At 42.2% G+C, this 25,352-nt stretch overlaps 1 protein-coding gene across 7 annotated transcripts in view; it reads left to right on the forward strand.

Annotated features, from left to right (window-relative positions):
• The first annotated feature begins 2,941 nt into the window (after positions 1-2,941).
• LRCH3 (leucine rich repeats and calponin homology domain containing 3) overlaps positions 2,942-25,352 on the forward strand; it is a 104,372-nt gene continuing 81,961 nt past the window's right edge. For all 7 annotated transcript variants that reach the window (XM_063306274.1, XM_063306276.1, XM_063306270.1 and 4 more), the window contains exon 1: positions 2,942-3,190. In XM_063306274.1, the coding sequence (XP_063162344.1) occupies positions 2,998-3,190 (193 nt within the window). In that variant the 5' untranslated portion in view covers positions 2,942-2,997. The remainder of the gene's footprint in view (positions 3,191-25,352) is intronic.

The following is a 25,352-nucleotide window of genomic DNA, read 5'->3' on the forward strand; positions in this document are numbered from 1 at the left end:
CTGGGAAGCCTATTGACCACCACTGTAGTGCCCTCAGCACTGATGTTAAAGGTGAATAGCATCTGCCACCCACCAACAACTGGGCTGCTTCATTTTGGACCAACTGCAGCTTCCAAATACAGCCCTTCCCAAACAAGGCGATCATCACCTTCCTGATCCAGGTGATAACCTCGCAAGTGGGGGCCCTCCTAGAACTTGGCCCTCCTGTCCCTTGGAATCCACAGGATGAAAGAAAGCCCAAATAATCTTGCAAGACTCTAGCCCTGTTTTCTCCAAAAGTTTTGCCCGTGCATCCAAGTCTTGAGTAATCTGTTGGCAAAAAGTTGCCCCAGACTATCACAGCATCCTGTTCCACTGTTGCTTAATTTCCCAGAGCTCAGTAAACTGAGGAGCAAACAGGAAGAGGTTACTCAGGAAGAATCTCATCTAGGTTTCTAATCACTGCTGAATTCCAGAGTTTTTTTTAATTTTCTTTAAATTGTTTTTTTTTTTAATTTACCACTGAATTCCAGAGTTAAATCAGGTGCTTGGCAAAATTGCCTTCCATATTGGCTAGGGAAATTCACAAGCACTTCTTGGAATTCACCTTCAGATCCATAAGGCTCCTTGGGAAGACCAGTGTAATGGGTCCTCCAGGTGATCCAAGGGATGGGTGGAGTGTGGATCTAAGGAGGGACTGCCTATGTGTTGGGCCTGAAATTATCTGGACATGCTCACAGAGGCCACGAATTCCTGAACTACTCAAACCATACCCGAAAGCTCTTTGTAGAGAAGACTTCTATTTTTATATATTGTAATAGGTAGAAGGAATAACCTTGAGGAACAAGAAGAAGAGCTGCAAGGTTAGATAAAAGAAATCTGAGTCCAGGGCAGAAATGTAATTTGAGAAAGTGTCTCAGACGTGACCCTCCTTAGTTCTCATGAAGATAAAGGGGGAGGGGGGAAGTACATTCAGACTTGCAAGACTTACTATAACCTCATCATAAAAGTAGTAGCAGCAGCATTCAGAACTTTGGTGTCCTGGTCTGGTCTACCTTGACAGGCTGACACCTATTTACATCACTGTGGAGGATTAGAAACTTGATTTTTAAAACAGATTAGAAGCAAGAGATTCTTCACACCCACATGATAGGAAGCAAGCCACGCTAGTCTATGGGGGCAAAAAAAAATCAAGCCTCACTTAACATGACTCAAAGACACTAGTAGGACAGGCCAATTTCTTTAGCGCTAAGGGATTGTGAAACCAAGTTTTCTACTTAAATGTTTTGCCATTGTTGGGTATACATCACCTTTGTGGAGCTCAATAAGGATCGGGATGGAGTGGATGCAACCCTGGATTAACAGATGGGTGGAGTTTTGGGACCGAATCAATGGTTTGTTGCCTGAAGTGCAATGCTAGTCCGTCCAAGGGACACCTTGGAAAACTCAGTGGCCAGTTAAGAACCAAATGGTTTCGTTTTCTGTAAAAGTGCCTATTTTGGCTCTGCAGCTGGTATGAAAAAAATTGCAGGAGTTTCTGTGATTCCAGCAGTTTGCAGACCATTTGTTTTACAGACTGCAAATGGGGTGGGGGTGGGGGTGGGGGTGGGAGTCAGAAACTCTTAGCATGCTAGCAAAGGGAGCATGGGGTTTTGCTGATGCATTTGGTATTCTTTTGACCATACAGCTATTGAAAGCTTTTGTGTAAATCGGTGTTTCTCAATCTCAGCAACTTTAAGATGTATGGACTTCACCTGTCAAAATTCCCCAGTACGTACATCTTAGAATTGCGGAGATTGAGGACGCTGGTCTAAATGTTCAATATTCCATGGCTAAGAAAGCATAGCAGGACCGTATATGCTATATAGCGAATTCAATGCCAGCCCAACCAGCACATTGAGGGGAGGAGCGTTTCTGCTGCAGAATGGAAAAGGCGGCTCTGCATTTAAAAAAAATCCATACGCCAGGGTGGAAAGGTGAGAAAAGGACTAATTATACCTAACCCACTTCCTTTGTAAGAGCTGTTGGCACAGATCCACAGAAACACAGAAAGAACCCCGTGTCTGCCATAGTCTTCCCACGTTTGCTGCTATCATCTGGGTTTCTCCTTTATCGAACACTCAGTAAAATAACCTCTTTCCTGTTTTAGTTGCCAACAGAATGTAGGCAAGGAACAGGGAAGGAAGGCAGAGCCAGGTTAGAATGCCACTCTGAACCACAAAGTAATCAGCCACATTTTCAGCGAGTGTACTATGTGAACCCAGCTCGCGTGGTTTGATTGTGGTTCAGTGGGTTGGGCAAACCTAGGGAACTGGGCTGAGTAACCCATAATGAGTTAAGAAATGGGTTAAGTTAACCAGGGGTTACCGTGTGCAAATGTAGCTTTACAACTGATCTTCATGGTCCTTCTCAGCCGCCTCCTCCTCTTACCATGACTTTGGGAAGTAGTTGCAAAAAAGGGGACCTTCATTTGAATCAAGGTCCCTCTGCTTGGTGCGACGGTGCTGCCTGGGCCAGTTTGCTTTCTGCGACCTCAGTGACCTCCATCTGATGGGCATCACCATCTGGGCAAGCCTGGGGGGCTTCTTGGACAACAGTGGCCCTTTGGGCTGAAATGCTGGCGGAGGCTGTCTGGGGGCAGCAGGTTGAGTTATTCGCGTGCCCACTTGCACTCAGCCCGGCACAAAGGGGCACCATCACGATTTCTGCCGCCTCTTACCCCACCCAGCCCATGAACGGGACGGCAGACTTGCCCTACTTTTCTCCAGCCCTCTGGACCACAATTCCCAGAACCCTCGCGGCCCGTGGTGGTTGATCGGAAGCGCGGCACTCCCTCGCGCAGGCGCCCCTCCGCGCGGGAGGCCGCCTTCCGCCCTTCGCCGTCCACGCGGGCCCGCCCCCGGGCGGCCGCGGCGCAGGCGCAGAGCGGGGGGCGGGGAAATGGCGGCCGCGGTGCTGGCGGCGGCGGCGGCGGCGGCGGCGGAGGGCGGCTGCTCCGGTGGCGGCTCCGCGGCGCTGATGCCGGCGGCGAGCGGGATCCTGGCGGCGGGGGGCTGCGGCGCGGCGGGCCCGTCGTCGTGGACGCGCTCGCTGGAGCGGGCGCTGGAGGAGGCGGCGGCCAGCGGCGCCCTCAGCCTGAGCGGCAGGAAGCTGAGGGACTATCCGCGGGGCAGCGCGGCCGGCCACGACCTCAGCGACACCACGCAGGCCGGTGAGCGGGGCGGGCGCGCGGACTACACGCCCCATGGCTCCCAGCCGCCGGGGGAGCCGGGGGCGGCGTTCACGCGAGCCGCGGGCCGCCTCAGGCGCAGCTCCGCGACGTTGGTCGTTTCGGCGCGGCGGGGTGTCGTGGGAACCCCCCAGAGAGGGCGGATGCGGGCAGCAGGAGAAGCGCGTCGTGAGAACGCGGCCCGGGTCCTGCATATCCCGCCCCCGGAGGTCGCTCGATCCTGGGGCAGAGCGGAGGGCGGCTTTTGGGGCGCCGGGCCCAGACCGGGAAGCCTGTGATGGTCCCGGGTGCGGGGGAGGCATGCCCGACCCGGACCCGGACCCGGACCCGCCCGGAGCAGCGGGTGCATCTCCGCGGACCGAGGGTTTCATTTTGTGTGTTTGTTTATTTACGGCTCTCTCTAGCCACCCTCAAAAGAAGAGTCTCGCCATCAAAAGACCCGCCATCGTCTAACGTCGCAGAGTAACGTTGGAGTCTGAGCCCCCTCCGCCGGGGAATGACTGGATCCAGCGGGTTTTACTTCTGAGTAGAGGGACCGCCCCCTCCCCCCTTGCTTCTTGAGGCTTAAAGCACTGTTTCTCAACCTTGGCAGCTGGAAGATGTGTGGACTTCAACTCCCAGAATTCCCCAGCCAGCACATGCTGGCTGGGGAATTCTGGGAGTTGAAGTCCACACATCTTCCAGCTGCCAAGGTTGAGAAACACTGGCTTAAAGGGTTAAGGCTGCAGCCTTCCCCGGCCACAAACTTCCCCCGAAGTCAGTGGCTTTGATGTCTGCGTCTAACATGCTTAGACTCAGGCCCGGGACACGTGAATTCAGGAACCCGTTTAAAATCTGCGACCCAAGCTTTTGGTTCAGGACAGCATTTCTGCTTCAACTGCAGAAAAAGCAGCAGCAGGTTGTCAGCAAATGTGAGAGGGTTTTGTTTACGCAGGTCTTGAATATTTATAGGGGTGTGTGTATGAATAACTACTGTGCTCAGGAGTAGCTGTCTGTGCAGGTATCTGTGCAGAGCAAAAAAGCAAAAACAAAGCGCCTTGCATGATGGAATAAGCGGTGGAGAGAGAAAGCTTTTATGTCTTTGTAACATAAGAGTATTTCGACGCGTTTTTGTTGGAAAACTTTCCCAAGGGACCAAATGGCAGTGGTTATGTTTTATGTAATCAGGATCGCTCAGCTTGACCACACGTAAACAGAAAGGGAAGCAAAAGGAAGGCCAGCTGGCCGGAGGAACCTTGAAGTCTAAACTTGACCAAAGAGAAGAGGGCGTGGAGAAAAACTAACAACCAACCGGCGATTAATCTGGGCAACTGCAGTTAGTCATACATGCTAAAGTTTTGATTCATTTGATGGGCTGTAAGACGTTCAAGCTTTTCTGTTCCGTGGATGCACGTAAGACAAGGAATTAAAATGATGCACTTGCTGCGGATGAGTACACACTCCTATTTCAGGGAGAAGGGAGAGCAAAGCCCTTTTCTAATTTTGTAACTGCAGAAGTCAGGAGGGAATAGCCCCCTAGCTTTCTGCCGGCGCTTGCCCCCTCCCCAGTTGCAGGATTAGAAGGCAAGCTGGAGGATTGGAAAGATGTTCACCCCTCCTCTTTTCCACCACGGAGAGGCCGGAAGTGGTGGAGGGTGGAAGGGAGTCCTGTTCTGCTGCTGGATTATGGTCTCTCTGCTTCATGCATCAGCTAAATCCTGTACACATTCTGCCTCTTGTTCTCACCGGAAAGAAAAGTACTCAGCCACTGCTAAAACGAAAGTGCTGGAGGAGGTTCTGAGCCCTTTTCTTGAGCATCGGATTCAGAAAAATATCTCTATGTTTGGGGAGGGCAGAGACATCATTTTCTGGTAAAAATTGCAGACTCCTGGTAGTCCTATCAAACTTACGTTGCTGGAGATAAGAAGCTTCCATATACCAACTGCTTGAGAAAGAGACCATTTCTGTTCAGCAAGTACAGGTAGTCCTCGTTTAGAGGCCACAATTGGGATCCACAACTTGGTCATTAAGTGAAGCAGTTGCTAAGTGAAACTGACTGCGCTTATGATCTTACTTCAGCTTTCCTTTGCTTTACAGACCTGCAAAGGTCATAAATAGTGTTGGTCATAAAGTTACTTTTTCATTACTGTTGTAACTGCACACAGTTGCTAAACGAGGCAGTTGCTAAATGAGGACTACCTGTATTGTGGAATATAAGTCTGTCTGGATCTTTCTTCCACACCGATTTGGATATAGAGAATTACACAGACCTGTTGTCATGGTTCTGCTAGGAAGTTCTGCAGAATAGCTGGGGTGGCCAAAATTTTTATCAAGGTGGAGTACTTAAATGCACTTTAAACATAAAGGGAGAACTTGAGAACTAAATAGGACCTCTTATGTATTGAAAAAAATACATAAAGTTCTATCAGAAATGTTTAAGAAGTTCTGTGCTCTGCCATTGCACATTCTATTCTTAGTAAGGCTTGACTGCGTTAGTAACTGCCAATTTCACAGTATGTTTACAAAAGCAGAGAAAGGGGATTTGAATGTGGCAGCCAGTATTTAAGATGGACAAAACAATGCAAAGAGGATTGAGTGCTAGCAGGTGTGTCCAAATTAGAACAAGTTGTCAAAGCAGGATGAGCAGAAGAAAGAGGGGCCCTTTTGTATCAAAAGAGGAAGGAATATAATGTTAGAGATAATTAGTATGAAGCTTCTCAGTCTGTACTGTCAAATAGATCCCGTATTACGTATGGCTGCCAATTTTTGAAATGTATAAAAATACTGGGGGGAAATGGTCTGTTTCATAGCTTTAAAGCAACCCTAAGAAAAGTTCCAGTGAAGAGTGTCCAGATGTGATTGGGAAGGCTGATGTTTGCTTATAGATTTGCAGAGTGATTTATATTACATTAGCCAGAGGTGGTGAGTGTTGGTGAGGACAGGGTAGGCAAAGTGGGGAGGTTGCTTTGGAAAAAAAAATAATCTTGTCAACCAGATGTTCAGTTCAGTTACTTACAATTGCCGTTCAGGAGTTTGCTTGATCGTTTTCACTATTTATAGTTTCATTTTAAAAGAAACCAGAATGCCACAGAAGCTTCTATAGCAGATAATGTAAGAAACTTATTTCTAAGTGATTCCAAGCCATATACCCTTGACTAATCCAACATCGGTGGCTTTCCAGAAGCACTCGGTGCATATTATCTATTTATTTAGATAATCCTGAGAGTGTTAGTCTCCTTTTAGCAGATGGGCACCGAAGCTCATAGAGAATGTTGATTTGGGACTTTCCGTTTCATCAGGCAAGCTCAGAGCGGCTGCAGAAGTTTCTGAGTGTGCGTACAGCCCGGGTTCCAGAACTGAGAAAGCGGATGAAATGAGTCTTCAGCTATAACGTGCAGCATTTTACTTGACTATAAATTCGCTGGAGTCCACAATAAATTTAGGACAGAAAGGCAGATTCCAGTGATTATTCTGGGTTGGTAATACTGTGGCCTGCCCTTGGTTTAAACTTCGCTCTTGTCTGCGTTCATCTATTCAGAATCAATGGCTGGGTCTGTTTTCTCAGCCTCTGGTGATTTGGACAGAATATAATGTACTACCACTTCCTTATTTAAATCCCATCTGATGTAATTGGTGGGTCGTTGTATGCAGTGTGATTGGGTGTCCTGGAAGGTTTTTATGTGGCTCAACCCCCTCCCTGGTATGCTTTGCAGAATTTATAGCAAAGCATTAATCAGAATGAGGCATGTTGTGTTTTCATAGAGAACGGAGGTACAAAACAAAGTTCTGCAGGGAAAGAGAGCTGGCTGTTTGGCTGTTTTTTATATATGCTAGTCAGTCCAGAATAAAAATGCCAGCAATGATCTTGAAATCTGTAGTCATTTCGAGAAATATTTTTCCCAGAGCAGAATAGTAAAATACGTTTTTAAAAAGAGGTGTAAAATATAATGAATGTTGCCTTTGATACTACTACACCCCCTTCCCCTGTCTATTTCATCTCCTATTTGGAGAAAGTAATGAGGGATTTAAATAAATAGAGATATAAATAAATAGAAATAAAGAGAGCCAGTTTGGTGTAGAGGTTAAGACAGCAAGCTAGAACCGGGGGCCGGTCACTCCCTCTCAGCCCCAGGAAGCAGGCAATGGCCAACCGCTTCTGAAAAACCTGGCCAAGAAAACCGCAGGGACTTGTCCAGGCAGTCTCCGAAAATCGGACACGACCGAACGGATTAGAAAAAAAACTAGATAAATTAAGTCTGAATAAATAAAAGAAAGGAATATCAGTGCCATTTAGCTAAAACTTCTGTTAATTCTTTCCCATGCCTCTTATACATGCCTCCATGTATAAATTGATATGGAGTGGAACCATTGGGTGTTTCTATTGTTTTCTCATTGATTATGGGCCATCAAGTCATTTTTGACCCCTAGTGACCACATAGATTTTCTCCACGTACATAGATAGGTTTTTCTCATTAAGCCCAGTTTTTCTTGTTTAATTTTGAATTATAGTCTTCTGTAAAGCTACAAGCTATTGTGTGTGCGTTATCCAGTGGATGCTGAAGAAATACACAATAATAGAGATTAGTAGGGTGAATGAATGCTGAAAAAAGCTGAGGTAGATCACCTTTAATATGTAAGTATTTGTTTCATAATGCTGAAAACAATTCAGGGAGGTTTATATTGGGCTATAACTGGCAAAAATAAAGCCTTTAACTGTCACTTCTGCTAAGTAAGAATTGCCTTCGGGTCCCAGAAGTTTATAAAATTTGCTGTTTCTGTTAGTTTTTTATCTTTAAAACGTTTTTAATAAAATTTAAAGAGTGGCCCTGTTTCACAAAAGGATTGTGTGCATTGCTACATTTAATAAAATAATTAAATCTACATTTAATAAAAGTCATAATATTTATTGTTTGTTTATTTATTTTTCAAATTTCTATTACTGTATCTCTTCCAAAAGGAGGTCTCTGGGCAGTTTACAATAAAATCAAGAATTAAAAGCATATAAGTTACAATATAACAAACCAGTAGATAAAGATGAAATAGATACAAAATCCAAGAGGCGAAGATCTTATTCACTGGGGAGAGATCTACGGTACTAGCCACCCCCAGGTAGAACTGTTGCCCCTCCCACCCCTGTAAGCAGGATGCATGGTGGGGTGGCATTTGTGTGTGTGTGTGTGTTTCATTTATTATTTATTTTCTATCCCACCTTTATTATTTTTATAAATAACTCAAGGCGGTGAACATCCCTAATACTCCTTCCTCCTCAGAGGCAGTCATCCAAACTCTTCTGCTACCAAATTCACACGAAAAAAGGCCCTACTCAGAAAGATGCGTCTGGTCTTAAATGTAAACATATCCTCCTCACTGGGACATGAGGCCGAAGAGCCATAAAATGCTGTGAACATAGCCGTGAAATGCTTGTGTGCAACATAGCAAGTGACTATAAAATAAACTGAAATCACATTCCCTTTACCACACGGTTACCAGTAGTAACCACAACTGTTTGGATACATAAAGCAAGCTATCTTTCACAGTAGAAGTCATAACAATACTGCATGAGGTTAATAGATCTGCGATTAAATTGAGGATTTCTTCTTTATTTTCAGCTTCAGTTATATCGACCTAGCTCTGTTTTCTTATCTTAAACATCATTCAGTTGAAAACAAGATTAGTTAGGTTTTGGAGGAGATGAATTAGGACCTCATTATATCTCTTCCTTTTTTGGACATGCCCATTCTCCATCCCTATTAATCAGTACAACTCCATCCCATAAAAAGTTCCAGAGTCTAAAACTCTTCTATAAAATTTAGAATAAAGCATTCTCAGCATATGTAATTTGGTTTGTGGTGTATGTTTAGAAATGGAGTCTGTATAGGCATCAGTTGTTGATTACATTTATAGTCCAGCTTTTTCCAGTTAATGGTGGATATGTCTGACCAATTTGCATATTACAATAATCAGAATTCTCCTGAATTCTGGCATAATGGGATACAGGTAAAATAAACCTGCTGATTCTTGTTGCTTGATCACTCCCTCCCACCTCAGTGTAACTGTAAAGCTTGGCTGGTTACTTGTTTTGCATTATATTTGAATTGAAATCTGTAATATGTTCCTTTTTCAATACATATGTGAAGAAGTTATATGCCTTGTGATTACAGCTTGTCAGAATTGTCCAACTAACAAATTTTATTAAATGCATAAGTTTTTGTGGGCTGCAATGAGTTGGAAATGGTACTACCAGACTCCTTCTGATAGCTTGTCAAAATAAGAATAAGCCAGGGATTCTGGTTTAGTTATAGCTGCTAAAGTTTAAAAAAAAATCTAGTTATTCTTAGTTGTTCCTGCTCAATCAAGTGTGATCAGACTTACACTTCCTATCCTTGCTTGATTCTCACAAGCTGATAATTCAGAAGAATTCTCATTTATGATATTAAATAAACCACAATGGACTGGGTTCACACAGCACACTAAGTCACAAACAAGCCACATTGTGACTCAGCCTAATATCTCAAGCAGACTAGGGCTGCAGACTAAACTAAAGAGCTGTGCAAGGATCTAAGGGTTTTGAATTTATTCTAAAGCTGATTTATTTATCAAACAAAACCAATTTATTTGATGTAAACATTTTTCTTGAAACATTGTTCAGTCAAAATACTAACGTTGCCATGCGGTGGAAAGCTTGTAAGTAAATAGCGCAAAAGTAGTGTTGGAATGGATGATGAAGCTGTTAAACTTATCAGTGATACTCCATGTGTTCACTTTGGATGGTTTATTATACTTTTATGAGGAAACTCGTCACCCAGGCTCCCATTTATTGCAATTTTTCATTCAAAAGTTGATGTATCTTCTTAGAATCATTTGCCCTATGTATCCCACTACATATGTAGAACAAAAACTGCATTTGGAAGCTAGGCATATTTGTTCACTTAAAAAGTTAAAATATTTGCAGTCTTACCCTTGACTGAAACTAGTGACGGCACTTTGTTGACCTTGGCAGGTCTTTAAAAAATAAGCAGGATCAGATCTTGATATTCTTGGGTGGGAGACCACCAGAAAATCCCAAAGTTGACAGCTAGACTGGGAAGTTAAGGAGGCAAATGATAAACCCCATTTATAGGAGGAGACTTGAAGACATTGAAGACCTTCCCTTTTGGGTCTTCAGTGCACTTTATTCATAGAAATTAACCTGCGATCTATGCAACTTCAGAAACAAAACAAAACAAAAGAAAAAAGAAGGCAATGGTCATTGAAGGAAATATTGTGCTCTAACTATGATTTTTTTGAAGGTTGTGCAGGGAGATCTAGCCATTATTTTGTCCTTGGCGTTCTTTTTGCCTGTTGCAAAAGCTGCAGCTTCTGCCTCTTTCCAGCAACTGAATAGCAGCAATATCTGTTGTCCGGAGTCAGCCTCAGTCAATTTTATATTTTCTGGTTGCTGGATTTACTATACTTTGCCATACGTCAGGCTGCCCTTGAAAACTGCCATGCTAGTACCACTACTGTGGGAATGGCATTGAGTAATGGTGTGCTTCCGAGTGCAATTCAAGGCGCTGGTTGCTACCTGTAAAAACCCAGTACGGCTTGGGGATTAGATGTGGAAGAGGCCACCTTTCCCAGGTAAATTTTGCCCACCCATTCTGGGCCATTGGTGCCTACTAATGGTTCCTTCCTCTCTCAAGAGCGTGACGGAATAGAAGATGGCTCCTATTCTCCTGGCCTCCAGAATTGTCTAGGGAGTTATTTATTATAATGTATATTAATTCAGTTTTATTTATTTTACTAGGCCACTGGGCTGTTCCAGTCATCAAGTAACTCTGAGCATCTTACAATCCTCCCTTACGTAAACAAGATTAAAACAGCAGAAACAGCCAGCACTAACAATTGCATAATGAAATATTGTGTAAAATGTATTTTAGACTTATGTACCACCTAGAGTCCCTTGGGATTAAGATGGCCAAAACATTGTATAAACAAATACATTGGAAGGTTGCCTAGCTGGCCCAAGCTATCTCTTAGACATTGCAGAATGGTTAATCTTTTGTTTTCTCTTCTGGGCAATTAAAAGATAAATGCCTCTTCCCTATTTTTCCAGGTTGCAAAACCATCTTTTAAATTGGGACAGCCTGAGGCCCATAAATATATGCATTCCCTAAACCACACTTTTGTTGCCTGCAAAACCCAGCCCATCATAATTTGTAGCAATTAGTTGCATGGTTGATGTAGGAGAGACTTAGCACTGTGGTATACATGCTAAAGTGAGTGTGTAATAAAGCAAAGAAAATGTCAGTTTCTGCCTGGAAAATGTGGAAAATCTTGGTCCTGCCTATATGTTTGCAGGGTCTTCTCCAATTTGCAATCCCCACCCCACCCTGCTGCCTTGGCTGTTCTAAGAAAGCACGGTGCCCACCCACCTAAAGGTGCCCCAGTCCTGTTTGGGGTGGTTGTATTTATTAAAAACAAAACACAACACAACTTTCATATGCGTTTGTTCAACTTTCAGCGATGCAAGGAATAATACATTTTTGTCCCTTACTAATGGCTCTAAATGTAACAGCACCAATTCACTTCAGTTTTTTCTAAAATTTAATTTTTTAAAAAATTACTGATTAAAAATAACTTCTGCACTTTTGATTGATTATGTCGTAGCAAGTTGGTGTTGACTCCTAGCAATCAGATGTATTGATTTTCCTCCCGCTTCAGCACTCGTCCTGGTGAATTTATTTATTTATTCATTTATTAATCAAGTTTATCACCGCCCATCTCCCAAAAGGGACTCTGGGCGGTTTACAATAAATATGTGAATATTGGAACAATTAATAGAAAGGAGCACAGTCTGTCCTGAGTTTGCAAAGAGGTAGAGCTAAGTTGCCTGCATCAAGCGATTCATTATATTAATGTGTGAAAAGGCCTGTTACTTTCTTTGTGGGTATTCAAAGTACATCAGGGCTGAAAGAGGCCAGAATCTGAGCAAGTCAGAATCTTTCCCTCAGGACTAGATTGCCAGGTAAGAAAATGCAAAGAAACAAAGCCAAGATTATAAACCAGTGTAATCTAGGATAAAATTGATTCTCACCGCTAAATACAGTGATCTGTTAAAGTAACCTGAATGTGAAATAAAAACATACCCAGTAACCATGGAAGGAAATTTTCCTTGTAGTATGTGTTTGTCTAGTTCAATCACGTTGTACAGTTTTCCACATTGTTTTAATCCACAGTTTATTTTAATCATAGATTGCTGGATTCTAGTGTTGAACACAAAACTTAATTTCTGCCCTGTTGTTCAGTCACACACCACACAAAGCTGAAATCAAAGAAGCCTATCCTAATGCATAGCACTAGCTCCTATACGCTGCCTAGTTTTTCATTTGTTAAATTTACATTTGAGCTTTCTTCCGAGGAGCTCACAAGAGCCTGGAACAGTGGTTAGTGCTGAGAGATTTTAATTGCTTGATTCACCTTTATAGATGAGTGAGGATTCATAGGTGAGTGAAAATCTGATCTCTGAGCTTGCCAATCTTAGTTGTGGCTAATGCCCCAGGGAAGTTACTTGGCATTGAGAGAAACAAGAACAGGAGCAACAGACACTATCAACTCTGTAGTCCAGCTGCTTACAGTCCTTGAATTCTCCAGGCCCCAGGAGGACAATATTGTACAAAACTCCAGTAGTGCGATCTCTCCCTATCCTCAGTCTTCTTTGGCGAATGTCTTGAGGACGGGCAAGGTTCTCTTGTCCTGATGTGCTGGGCTTCAGAAAAGGTCAGTGATCTTGGAAGACCTGGGGAAAGAAGAGTGGAAGGTTCGTGGGAGGGAAGGGTTTCTAGAGGCCACAAATTATGACAAGGTATTCAGCCAAGCCAAAATCTGTGGCCTTCTGCCAAGATCCTGAAGTTAAGGCCCTTTCTGAACGTTCTCCAGGTCTTCTGAAACTGGTGAAATCATTTGTTTTTATGTACGTGCAAAATATGGGTAGATAAATTCTCTTTTTATGATGGAAAGCTGGGGTCCACTGGCTGCAGCAAATTTCACATTCTCCAGAACTCCTGCGTGTATGTGGGTTTCATGACGATGTCCTGTCCTGAGCCTGGCTTGGAGAACTGGTTGAAATCACAGTCTGCCTGTATAAGTGTAAACACAAGGCACCAATCAAAGAAGAACCTGTCCTCTTAAACCAACTCACGAGTTCTTATGTGACATATCTACAGCTGAACCTTGCTTTACATTTCATTTCTTTTATTGACTTAAAGTTTCTAACCCGCACCAATCCTAATATACTCAGGGCGGTGAACAACATGAGAAAAAAATTTAAAATATATGATTGATTGATTATGTGCCATCAAGTTGGTGTCATCTCCTAGTGATCACATGGATATTCTCCATGACAATCTGTGCCTAACCTTGTCCTTTGGGTCTTCCAATAGTATGCCAATTACCACTGTAACTGAGTCCATTCACCTTGCAAAAAAATATAATAAAGTATAAATAGATAAGACTGTTTAAATGTAAAATATTTAATATAAAACAGATAATTTAATTTCCTAGTATAGTGCTCCCTTAGTTCAAGCCAATACAGGTAACAAATACAGGTAGTCCTCATTTAGTGACTGCCTCAGACAGTGACCATTTGCCATTACGACAGGGATGAAAAAGTAACTTTGTGACCAATGTCCGCATTTACAACCTTTGCAGGTCTGTAAAGCAAAGGAAAGCTGAAGTAAGATTGTAAGTACAGTTTCACTTAGCAACTGCTTTGCTTAATGACCAAGTTGCTGGTCCCAATTGTGGCCGCTAAATGAGGACTACCTCGTTGCTGAACAGAAATGGTCTCTTTCTCAAGCAGCTGGTATTTGGAAGCTTCTTATCTCCAGCAACGTAAGTTTGATAGCCTTTGTCATCTTTTTCATTCATAAATTTCACTGCCATATCTTCTAGCAGTGACTTCTGTTATTTTGTTCTTACTGAAGTGCTTGGGAAGAAGTGTATTTCCATCACTGGAATACTGGGATTCTATTATATCTTTTCTATATCTACTTTCTAATACCATAAATCATGTTAGGCAGCTAGGCAGGATCACTAACTGCCGGAGGGCTGAAGAGACTGATCCCTGAGTGAATCCGTACTTATATATATATGGTAATATGGATTTCGCTATAAGTTCCCTTACAGGTATAAAGAAAATATACCCTAGAAGAAAGGCAGCATATAAATACATGAAATAAATGGTATTAAAAATCTTTTAATTAAATTTTAAAGACATTAAAGATTAAACACTGCCCAGAGTCGCTCTTTGAGGGAGATGAGCGGTGACTAGATTTGAAACGTAAATAAATAAATAAATAATCCTATTATTACCTTTAAAGTTGGATGTTGCTAGAAAATGCAGTATACTGCTGTTTACAGAGGCAAATTCGTAATGTGATTGTTTCACAGAATGCATTCATCTCTTTGAAATCAATAGGAAGTTAATTAGTCTAAAAATCTTGTAGAAGTAAAGGATGCTGAATAGAGTAATTGCCCGATGAGATTCGTGTCAGTATCATTTTTTACCCTTTCCAGGAGTGGCAGACATTGTTTTAGTACCACTAACTCTAGCTCAGAATTTGTAGTAATTGTGTGACTACTATATAAATAGGAAAGGTTAATTTTACAGCCTTGAAGGTTTAGCCTACCTATCTATGGCTATAATACATAAAATTCATGATGGACGGTTTGAACAAGAGACCCTGTGCAGTTTTGGGTAGCTCCCTTTAAATAAATGCAGAGCAGTAGTTTCACATTTGAAAGTAAGAAATGCAGAAACTAGTATTCGCCATTGTTCAAGATAGTGCAAAGTAGTCAAACTCCCATAATTTTCTAATTACCCCATCTTTTCCCTTGCAGTTACAGTAAAACCAGATTTCTCAAATGTTCTTTTTTTTTCCTCACCCTGCAGTTTCTTTGAGGTGTGTGTGTGCTCAGCTTTCCTGTTTCTTGCAATAATCTTTCTTTAGGTGTTGAGAGGAACATCTTGCTTCCTGCCTGCTGATGCAGTCACGGCTGGCTGGTATGTTAGATGGTCCGAGTTAGAAGTGCCTGCAGATTTTATTCTGCAACTGGGAGACTGTGAGTTCTAGTCCTGCCTTAGCCACAAAGCCAGCTGGGTGATCGTGGGCCAGTCATTCTCTCTCAGCCTTAGGAAGGAGGCAATGGCAAACCACTTCTGAAATTTTGCCAAGAAAACTGCAGGGACTTGTCCAGGGAGTCACCAGGAGTCACTGCTGATTTGAGAGAGCCAGTTTGGGGTAGTGGTTAAGGCAACAGGCAAGAAACTGGGAGATTGTGAGTTCTAGTCCTGCCTTAGGCACAAAGCCAGCCAGGTGACCTTGGGCCAGTCACACACACAGCCCTAGGAAGGAGACAGCGGCAAACCACTTCCAAAATCTTGCTGAGAAAACTGCAGGGACTAGTCCAGGCATGAAAATTCCCTTCTCACCCCGTGAGTGGTATGAGTCTTCCTCAACCTTGGATCTTCTACCAAGATTCAAGTGAATTGTTTTCTGTTCAGCAGATATTCCATAGTGCTGTTACGGTCTTTTTAAAGTTTCTTTTGTGCACGTTATGACAGGGAGAAGAGTGCGCCATATTTATATAGAGTTTTCAGTGTATCAACTGGAATTTTTTAGATGGTCTAGTTATGCCTTATTTTATAGGGCTGGTGAAGGGTTCTGGTTTGGGATTCTGGATTTACTGCACAGGTTTCATCAGTGACAGTAAACTGGCTTTTGCAGTGCATTGCTTCTGATTGCAGGTGTAGGCTTACACAATTCATCACTTCTCAGTCTCCGTTTGGATCCAGGTGTTCCCTTTACAGGTAGCCCTCACTTAACAACCGTTTAGTGATGGTTCAGACTTACAACGGTGCTGGGAAACCGACTTGCGGCTGGTCCTTACCCGACCGACACAGCATTCCCTGCAGTCACACAATCACAGTTTGGGCGCTTGGCAGCCGGTTTGCATTTATGACCATCACAGCATCCTGTGGTCACATGATCGCCATTTTTGACTTTCCTGGCCGGGAAGCAAGCAAAATCAGTGGGCAAACACACACGCACACACACACACACCATGATTCACTTAACAACTGTGTGGTTTGCTTAACGTCCGTGGCGATTCACTTAATGGCTGCTGCAAAAAGGTCGTAAAATCAGGTCGGATTCACTTAATGACTGCTTCGCTTAGCAACCGAAATTCCGGTCCCAATTGTTGTTAAGCAGGGACTACCTGTATCTCTTTTCCCTTGTTACTGCTATATATGTTTTCCAATTTGATGCAAGTCTGTTTCTTCCTGAGGTTAAAAGTTGAGTGTACTTAAAACATGCCTGATGCTTTAATGAAATCCTACTCTATTTCAGTGTAATCTAATATTTATACAGTACAAAGGAATCTGTTGTCTCTGTTTTTCAAAGAGTTGCTGATTATATCATTCTTGTTTTTCCTTTTAAATTTCATTCTTTCCCGAATCTTTTATGGAGTTAGTCTTCTCTGCAAAACCTGCCTGAACATCTTTTTAAAAAATGCAAAGCGTAACTAAGAACAATTTTTGTTAATGGCATCTCCTCTCATTCTGGGACATTGGGTATAGATGGCTGAGTTGGTAATCCAGGCTATCTGCGAACCTGAGACTGGAAAAGGCTGTAACATAACGTTGCTTTCTCTGCGTGTTTTCAGAAGAAGCTTCTCTTTTGAAACAGAGTTCCCAGATGACCTTGCGTTTACTCCTGTATATCTGTGTGGTGAGCCAGCTGGCAGTTTATTAGGAATAAAAGAAAACTTGTTCAAGCAATTTTACACGTGTCATGATAGTAATACTTTTTTTATGGGACTGGGGGCAATTTCCTTCCCATATTTTGAAGTTATGCATTTTTCTTACGCCATGCTGAAAGAATGTATGCAAAGTAGGAGAAGGTATATCATATCTCTGGCTGTTTTTTTCTTTCTTTTCTTGTTTTTTGCTGGTGTTATATATACATTTCTCAGAAACTTGGCATCCTGGTCTCGCTTGAGCGCCTGTCTACAGTAATGAAGCATCAGCTGGAGAGATTACAAGCCTTAAAATTCACTTGTGACAGTAGCATAAATCAGTCGGGTATCCTTGCATGGCTCGTAGATCATCTACGGTAGCCAAAGATCAGAATCGTGAGCTGCAGCTCCTGAAAGGGTATGCCTTTGAATAAGAGTAGTTAGGAAAGGTATTGCCAGACTCCTCCTGATTTTTTGCTATCCTTGCTTAGTTATGCCTTTTATTGTAAAGGTGAAAAAAAAAATCTTATCTCCTTCTGCATCGTATCTTCCTTAAATCTGTAATTATCTCACATTTTCCCTGTGCATGTTCTTGAGTGTGTTAGTACTCAGCCAGCAGAATTCTCTTCAAATGTAAGTAATGTCAGTGGCTGTCCAATGAATTTCATGGGGTTTATTTTTTTTTTAAGTTGGGGTTAGAAATGGAATAAAACACAGTACAGGTAGTCCTCGTTTAGCGACCATAATTGGGACTGGCAACTGTCATTAAGCGAAGTGGTCACTAAGTGAAACCACAACCGTGCTTACAATCTGATTTCAGCTTTCTTTTGCTTTACAGACTTGCAAAGGTTGTAAATGCGAAGATTGGTCACAAAGTTACTTTCTCATTCATTCATTCATTCATTCATTCATTCCAATTTATATCACTGCCCATTTCCCCCTAACAAGGGGGACTCTGGGTGGTTTACAAAAAAATAACCATTTAAAACTTGAACGTATAAAATTAACCATGTAAGCAACCAGGATAGTAAAATAATAAATATAAATATAAAATCCAAATGGGGGAGATTACATTCAGCAGGGAGGACTGTACACCACCAGCCACCCCCAGGAAGAGCTGTTGCCTTCCCATCCCAAGCGAGGTGACAGAACCAGGTCTTCAGGTCCTTCCGGAAGACCGGGAGCAAGGGGGCCCGCCTTAACTCCAGGGGCAGAATGTTCCAAAGGGCGGGCACCACTGCAGAGAAGGCTCGCCATCTGGACCCTGCCAGGTTGAATTCCCTTGCCGACGGGATCTGTAGCATGCCCTGACCGAGTGGGATGGGTCGATGTTATGGGGATGAGACAGTCCCTCAGGTAGCCTGGTCCCATGCCATGTAGGGTTTTAAAGGTCATAACCAACACATTACCATCATAACTGTGATTGGTCGCTAAACAAGGGCTACCTGTATAATGCCAGAAGCAGTTAAGCTAGGTCTTTCCCAAAGCACTGTGCTGTTCCCTGTAGAGGGAAAGAAATGCGGTAACTACCGTGTAGGTGTGAGTGTGTCTCTGAGTGGCCCAGGTGGGGGACAGCCCAGCAGTCCAGCCACCATTTTCTTGAAGTGCCTGACCGTAGTAAAAGCCTTCTGAGAACCCAGCTTCAAGAGAGGTCAACCCTCTGTCTAGCACCTAGTTGGCCAGAGGCCACCTAAGTGACTATGCAGCAGCGTGGGAGGACTGGCATCAAGACCCAGAAGGAAGCAGATACAGAAAGGAGTTAGATTGCAGTGGGATGAGGATGCAGACATTTAAAACTATAAAATAGAGAGTTCTGTATTGTAGATAATGTAGAATAGAAGATGGAAAAATAAGATTTAGAGAACAAAATAATCAAGAACATTTCTAGAAATAGGAAAAAAATGTATGTCTTTTGATTATAAGGAAATCTTGGGTATTATTTTTGTAACAAAAATCCTATTTATTTATTTATCATATTTCTTCACCACCCATCTCATGTAGCAACAACCCTGAGCAGTTTAAAAGAAACCATAACAAAGAAACTCTTTAAAAGAAACTTTCTTTCCCTGCCTCTGTTGGGTGCCATCACAGGACAAATGAATGGCATTCCCTGTTCCCCATTCTTGTGAAAGGCAAAGTGGGTATCCGGCACAGGAAATAGCAACTGTGTTTTTTTTTCCTGAATTGGCCCATAATTCACACAATAACCAGTGCATTATTCTGTGCATGAATATTTGCTTCTGGCTTTTGGTTTAAAGACGATAAACGGACAAGCTTCTTTATATAGTTAAAATTTTGAAATGCTTTTTTCTGTTAAAACGTTCAAAGAAACAAAGAGCAGAATGGGAGCCACACTTGTACATATAAGGCAGAAGAATAAATAATTTAAACTTCTAAAGTTTGAAGCAGTGAATAATTCTGTATAACTAAAGCTAAATTGAGATTCCTTGGGCATTGAGCCAGGATGTTCCATGAGCCATCACTGCGCTAATGTTTATGTGAAGTGAATTTTGATCCCTGCCCTATGGGGAGATGGAGGGGGTGTATGTGCACACTCTTCTGTGTCCCCACCTCCACTGCTAGTTTTTTTTTTTTAATTATTTGTATTTCTTTGTTGTTCTAAAAGTTTTTGGCTGCCCAGCATTTGGTTGCCCAGTAGGTAACCATATAAACTGAAATAAATAAATGAAATCATAGCAACAGTGGGTGAATAAAGTTAGAAAATTCTTAGAACGCTTAGAGTTGGTTAACTAGAGTTGGTTAGAATGATTAAGTCTTGCTTAAAACAACAGACTTGGATTTGTTCCTGGTTGCTGAGAGCGAAGGGAATTTTCTAGGCAAGGATAACACTCTTGCCACTGTCAGATTTCTCCTTGCAATGACACTGGGAGAAGAACCTTGGTGTATGGTTTAGACGTTGGGTGGGCTTGTATATAAGAGGACTGTCTTTAAAGGTTTAATTGCTTGTAATTGTTAGTTGCCACATATGATCATTGCAAAATGTGGAAATGAACTGTTTCTTACACTGCTTCAGTATACAGGAAAGGCTCCCAATTTGGAGCCTTTAAATCTTTTATGTGGAAATATTGGGAGGGCTTCATTTGTTGTTAATAACAGCTTATTATCAAAACAGACTTGCACAATCTATTGATCACAGCAAAGCCGTGATTTTACTTACAGCGTTTTAACAGTAAATGGAGTTTTAATCAATGCAAGATGCAGGTGATTATTTAACTGGCTGTAGTCTTTTAGTGATCCTTGAAGGTGACTGTTTCAATTTAAGTGTCTAAATTTAAACTTGAGTTAGTAGTGCTTATTTTACTTTCTCTGAATGATTGCTTGGGCATGATTTCCTGAAAGCTTGTCTGGTCTATTTAATTCATGTCACAATATTGATTTTTTTGTGTGCTGTAATAGTAAGTTGGCGCCATTCCATTTCTTTTCTAGGCGTCTGCTAATCGTCCTATTGAAGGCTGGGGGTGATGGGGGAGGGCAGGAGGAGCGTACTATAATGGAACCTATTTTATAAATGATTGTGTCAGCAAGAGGGATAGAGCCCTCCGAAGAAGATTAGACCTCCGGCCACTGACGCTTCTTCTCAATAGCTGCTATTCTTTTGAAGATATTACGTAGAGTCTACAGTAAAATAAGGCAATTTCGTGACCTTGCCAGGTCACCAAAGCTCACTGCATAGAGCCAGTGTCTAATGCTGGGGAATAAAATTCTGATATTGATCGCGGCCCTTCTGTTTCTTTGATATTTGTAGACAAACATTCATAGGAAGAAATCCTGGACTAAGAATTTCCTAAATTTTTATTATCTGGAATGCAGTTTTGAATTCACAACTGTCAGCGCATACTTAGTTATTTGTTTGCTAGATATATATCCTCCCTTTCAAATAGGAGCTCAGGATGGCTTACATAGTGTGTTCTTCCACCCCCCCACCCCCCAGCAAACCTGTGTGGTAGGTTGGGCTGAAAGCAAGTGGGGGACCTAAGGTTTCCTAGGAAGCTTCCACTGCTGAAGGTGTGGACACCTGGGTCTCTCCAGTGCCCGTCCAACCTTAACTACTCCATTACTCAGACCTTCATGCTGTGGGTAGCTGTCATCCTTTCAGCTGTGGGATAAAGCGGCTTAATATTGCTCTGTCTTTTCCAGTCACGTTGAGTTCGGGGATGTAGGAGTGCTGATGGATTCCCCCCCAGCTTAGCTGTATTGTGGGTTACCTTAGTGAATTTGGATGCCTCCGTACCCTTTCTTTTGGAATAAACTCAGTTCTAATATTGCGTGTGTGTGTGTGTGTGTGTGTGGTATGTCCTGCCTTCCTAATATGTATACATCAGGATCATTACCTGTGGTTGGAGGTGTAATAGGTAAATGCTGGGCCTTCCTTCTCTGCTCTGGATTCAGTGCCCTGGCGTCATCTCGGTAGCAATATCTTTCAAGACCCACGTGGGCTTCTTTTAAAATCCACAGGTGGGCTCTTTCACATAAGAATCATTGTTCGGGACAATACTTTTTTAAAACCACAGCCTGTGACTTGAAGTTGGTTAGTTTCATCAAATAATGGTTGAGATTAGCTGCAACTAAAGATTTGGGCAAAATTAAACTGCTGTTGACTGAAAACAGAAACAAGAGCTTTTGTTACTGTCCCCACAACCATCCTGGAGAAGAAAAGGGATATGCATATGGAAACCATGTTTTATCATAATATTTGAACAGGCTCAATATGATGTAATTGTTGTGACAGGTGCTCATGTTGGCTTCTTCGACCTGCGAACAGATTTAATCTGTTGATATTTAGTATACTGAAGAAACTCTTGTTCGGCAACTGTTCGTCAGGTGACTGTTCTAACACAACGGTGGTCTTTGTTAGATTCTCCAAACTTCTTTGACTTAATCTACTAAAACTCTTCTTTCTTTATCATGTATAATCCACATGTTTTTGGTAACACGCATGCATATTTAAACACTTATGCTTCATGGTAGACTTCACATGCATTATATTTGATATGCATCTGTGTAACTAAAGCAAAACTAGTCATATATGACTGTGGCTGATTGCAGCTACTGGGATATAGTACACCTTAAAGCCTCAAGAGACTTTATGAGTTGGAGATGATCTACTCCATGCTCTGATTCAGTGACATTGTTCTAAATGTTTGCTGGACGTCCTTTTGAAGTATTATTGGTACATTTATCTCCGTGACATCAGTTCCCATTAATTTTGTTTGCAACTTTATGTAAGCAGACTCACAAAAATCTTTTTAAAAAATTCCTTCCCAGAGATTACGCGCTTATGCGTGCACACACACAAACACTCACACAGACACTTTTCCTGCTATACAGAAAGGTTCTGGGCCTTGTTTTTCCAAATAGCCAAGAGATTTAGATATCTGTAGAATTCTTAGAAATAGCAGGGGCTGTCCTGTTCCTCTAAAATCTGGCATTTAGTCCTACCAAGTTTTGTAAGCCAGATGAGGCATACAGTTCACTTTTCTGCTGTATTGCAGCATTTATTTATTTAGTTCAGCTTATTTTAGCCATCTTGGCTCCATGCTTTTTCTTTTCCTGAAAAAGAAATTTGCTTAAACTCTTGGCTGGGAGCCTGAACTGAATGAAGGGTGATTTACTAGCTTAATAGAAGGTTTTGCTGGAATTCGTTAAGGAGCAGGAAAGATTATAAATCCTGAGAAGTGGGGAAAGGGCAGGAATTTGTAATTTACAGGATAAGAATGACTTTATAACATAGCATCCAGTTAGTGATGAAGTAGAATTTGGTATTAAATGCCTCCTAAGGCCCATGGGGGCCTTACAAGGTGGCAGCACCTAGCTCAATGCGATTCTAGAAAGCTGAGGGTTAACCCAGGTCAGTATTTGGGTGGGAAACCACCATAGAATCCCAGGGCTGAAGGCTAGACTGGGAAGTTGAAAAATGCCCCAGAAATGACAGAGGCAGGCCACATCTGAATTGCTGTAAAAAAAAAAAAAAAAGCCTACACATGTATGTCCTTGTACTTCATGAGTTCAGCGAAGACTGACCAAGAATCAAGCAGGTAATGAGGAAATTTTAACAAAAGCCCACCACAGTGGGCTTATCAACAGTAAAGAAATGAGTAGTCAAGAAATATGCTGCAGTCTAGCACTACTCAGATGCCACAATGTGTCTAGATATAGACCAGAATCATGTATTCCCTGTGATGCTCTATGGAAGCAAAAGTTGGACTTTGAAGAAGCAGGTTAGTGAAGAATATTGATAGTTTTGAACTCTGGCATCGGAGAAGGCTCTTGAGAGTACCACGGATAACCAAGGAAACAAACAGACAGATCATGAAACCAATCTATCCAGAGTTCTCACTTGAGGCGTAATTGGACACATTATATAAATCCCCAGATCCCTTGAGAAGTCTATAATGCTGGGAAAGATGGAAGGAAAGAGAAGAAAGGGACGACTAGCAGCAAGAGGGATGGACTCAATTTGTCAACCCTCCAGGGTAGACCAAACTTGGAAACCAAAGTCACGCATGCTGATACTACTTTTATTATAAGGTTGTAGTAACAGAACCTTGCAAGCCTGAATGCACTTCCCCCCTCCTTCCCTTTATCTTCATGAGAATGAGGGAGGGTCATGTTTGAGACACTTTCTCAAATTACATTTCTGCCCCGGACTCAAATTCCTTTTATCTGACTGTTGTCTTGGTTGCAGCTCTTCCTCCTGTTCCTCAAGGTTATTCCTGCTTCCCACTACAGTTATAGCAGCGATGGGTGCATCGTTGGAAGACATGAAGGATCAGGCTGGGGGCAGATCATCCTGGGGAAGATCTTTCTGTGTGGTTGCTAAGAGTTGACACCGACTTGATGGCACCTAATCAGTAAACACAGAACACAGAGTAAACTCCATTTCATCCCTGTAGTCCTGAATCCTGTGCTTAAATGAATTAAATATTTACTTTAAATTGGCATAGGGTCAGAATATTTTTCTTTTTTTTAATCATGGAGTTGGCAAACTGTTACGCTATAACAGCAGGAATGTAGAACAAATTCAAATTATAATTTGGCAGTTTAAAGAAAGAATTATTAGTTGCATGCTCAAAGCCTTGTACTTAAAATATGCATGAGAATAAATGGAACACTTAGCAAATGGTTCATTGTGGAGCAGGGAGTAAGACAGGAATACATAACTTAACAAACAGTGCCCTGCTGGATTGGACCTCTGCCCTATCTAATCCAGCAGTCTGTTCTCATTGTGGCCAACCAACTGCATAAGAGGCCCACTAGTCTCTCAGCAGATGGCCTTCAGAGATGGTCACACTGCCGTCAAGGCTAATAGCCGTTGATCCCCATAACTTCCATGAATTGGTCCAACCCTTTTTTGAAGCCATCCAAATGGTATCCAATACATCTTGCACGATTCCTCTTGGTTGTTTACTACATTTGTGGGAAAATGTATGAGGAATGTTTTGTGATGACATTAGAGGTGTTCTAGAGGGCGTAAGGAATGGGCTTGAAGGACAGAAGGAAGCCCCACTACCAAGGTAATGATCAGACAAGCATAGCTTGAGTCCATTCCAAGAAACTAATTTGAGGAAACGTCTCGGCCCTTCCCTAATTCACATGAAGATAAAATGAGGGAGGGGGGAAGCACATTCAAACTTGCAAGATTCTGTTACTATAGCTGTCCCAATAAAAGTAATATTAGACCTGTATGGCATTGCTTTCTTGGTCTGGTCTACCTTATAGGGTGGGCAGATGTGTTGATTGGAGCTGTGAATATCTGTGTATTTTTGTACACAGATGATGCTGATTGTGGGTTGAGATCCTGAATATTCAGTGCAGTGCAGTGAAGATTAGATGGGTTGTATGATGATATGGACCTGGAAATTAATGAATCAGACCAAAGATACTGTGCTTGATAGGGAAAATAAGTTATATATAAATGGTGAACAGTTAGAGAAAGTAGATGAATTTGTGTGTCTTGGTAGAATATTTACTGAAGGTGGAGAAATGGATTGAGAAATCTTTGATGTAAAATGCTGGAGAGGTAATGGGTAGCACGTTGTCCATTACAAGGAATGCATGTTGAAAGAAGCAAAAATGGCTGTGTATAAGAACATCTCTCTCTCTGCTTTGTTATATGGAAATGAGAGTTGAATATGTCAGGAGAAACATTCAGCTAAATTGAATATAGTGAGAATAAAATACTGAAGTGTGTTTTAAAACAAAAAGGGTAAGCAAGAACAAATGGGAGCTGAGTCAATGTGGATTGAATACACAAGTGAGTGATCGCCATGTCATAAGTGCATTGCAGTGGTGTGGTCGTAGAGAGAATGAATGTGGAATGAATTGCAAAACAAATATATGAAGAAAGAGTGAATGGGTCAAGAGG

This window comes from Candoia aspera, chromosome 6, assembly GCF_035149785.1.
Source record: "Candoia aspera isolate rCanAsp1 chromosome 6, rCanAsp1.hap2, whole genome shotgun sequence".
Lineage (NCBI taxonomy): Eukaryota > Metazoa > Chordata > Lepidosauria > Squamata > Boidae > Candoia > Candoia aspera.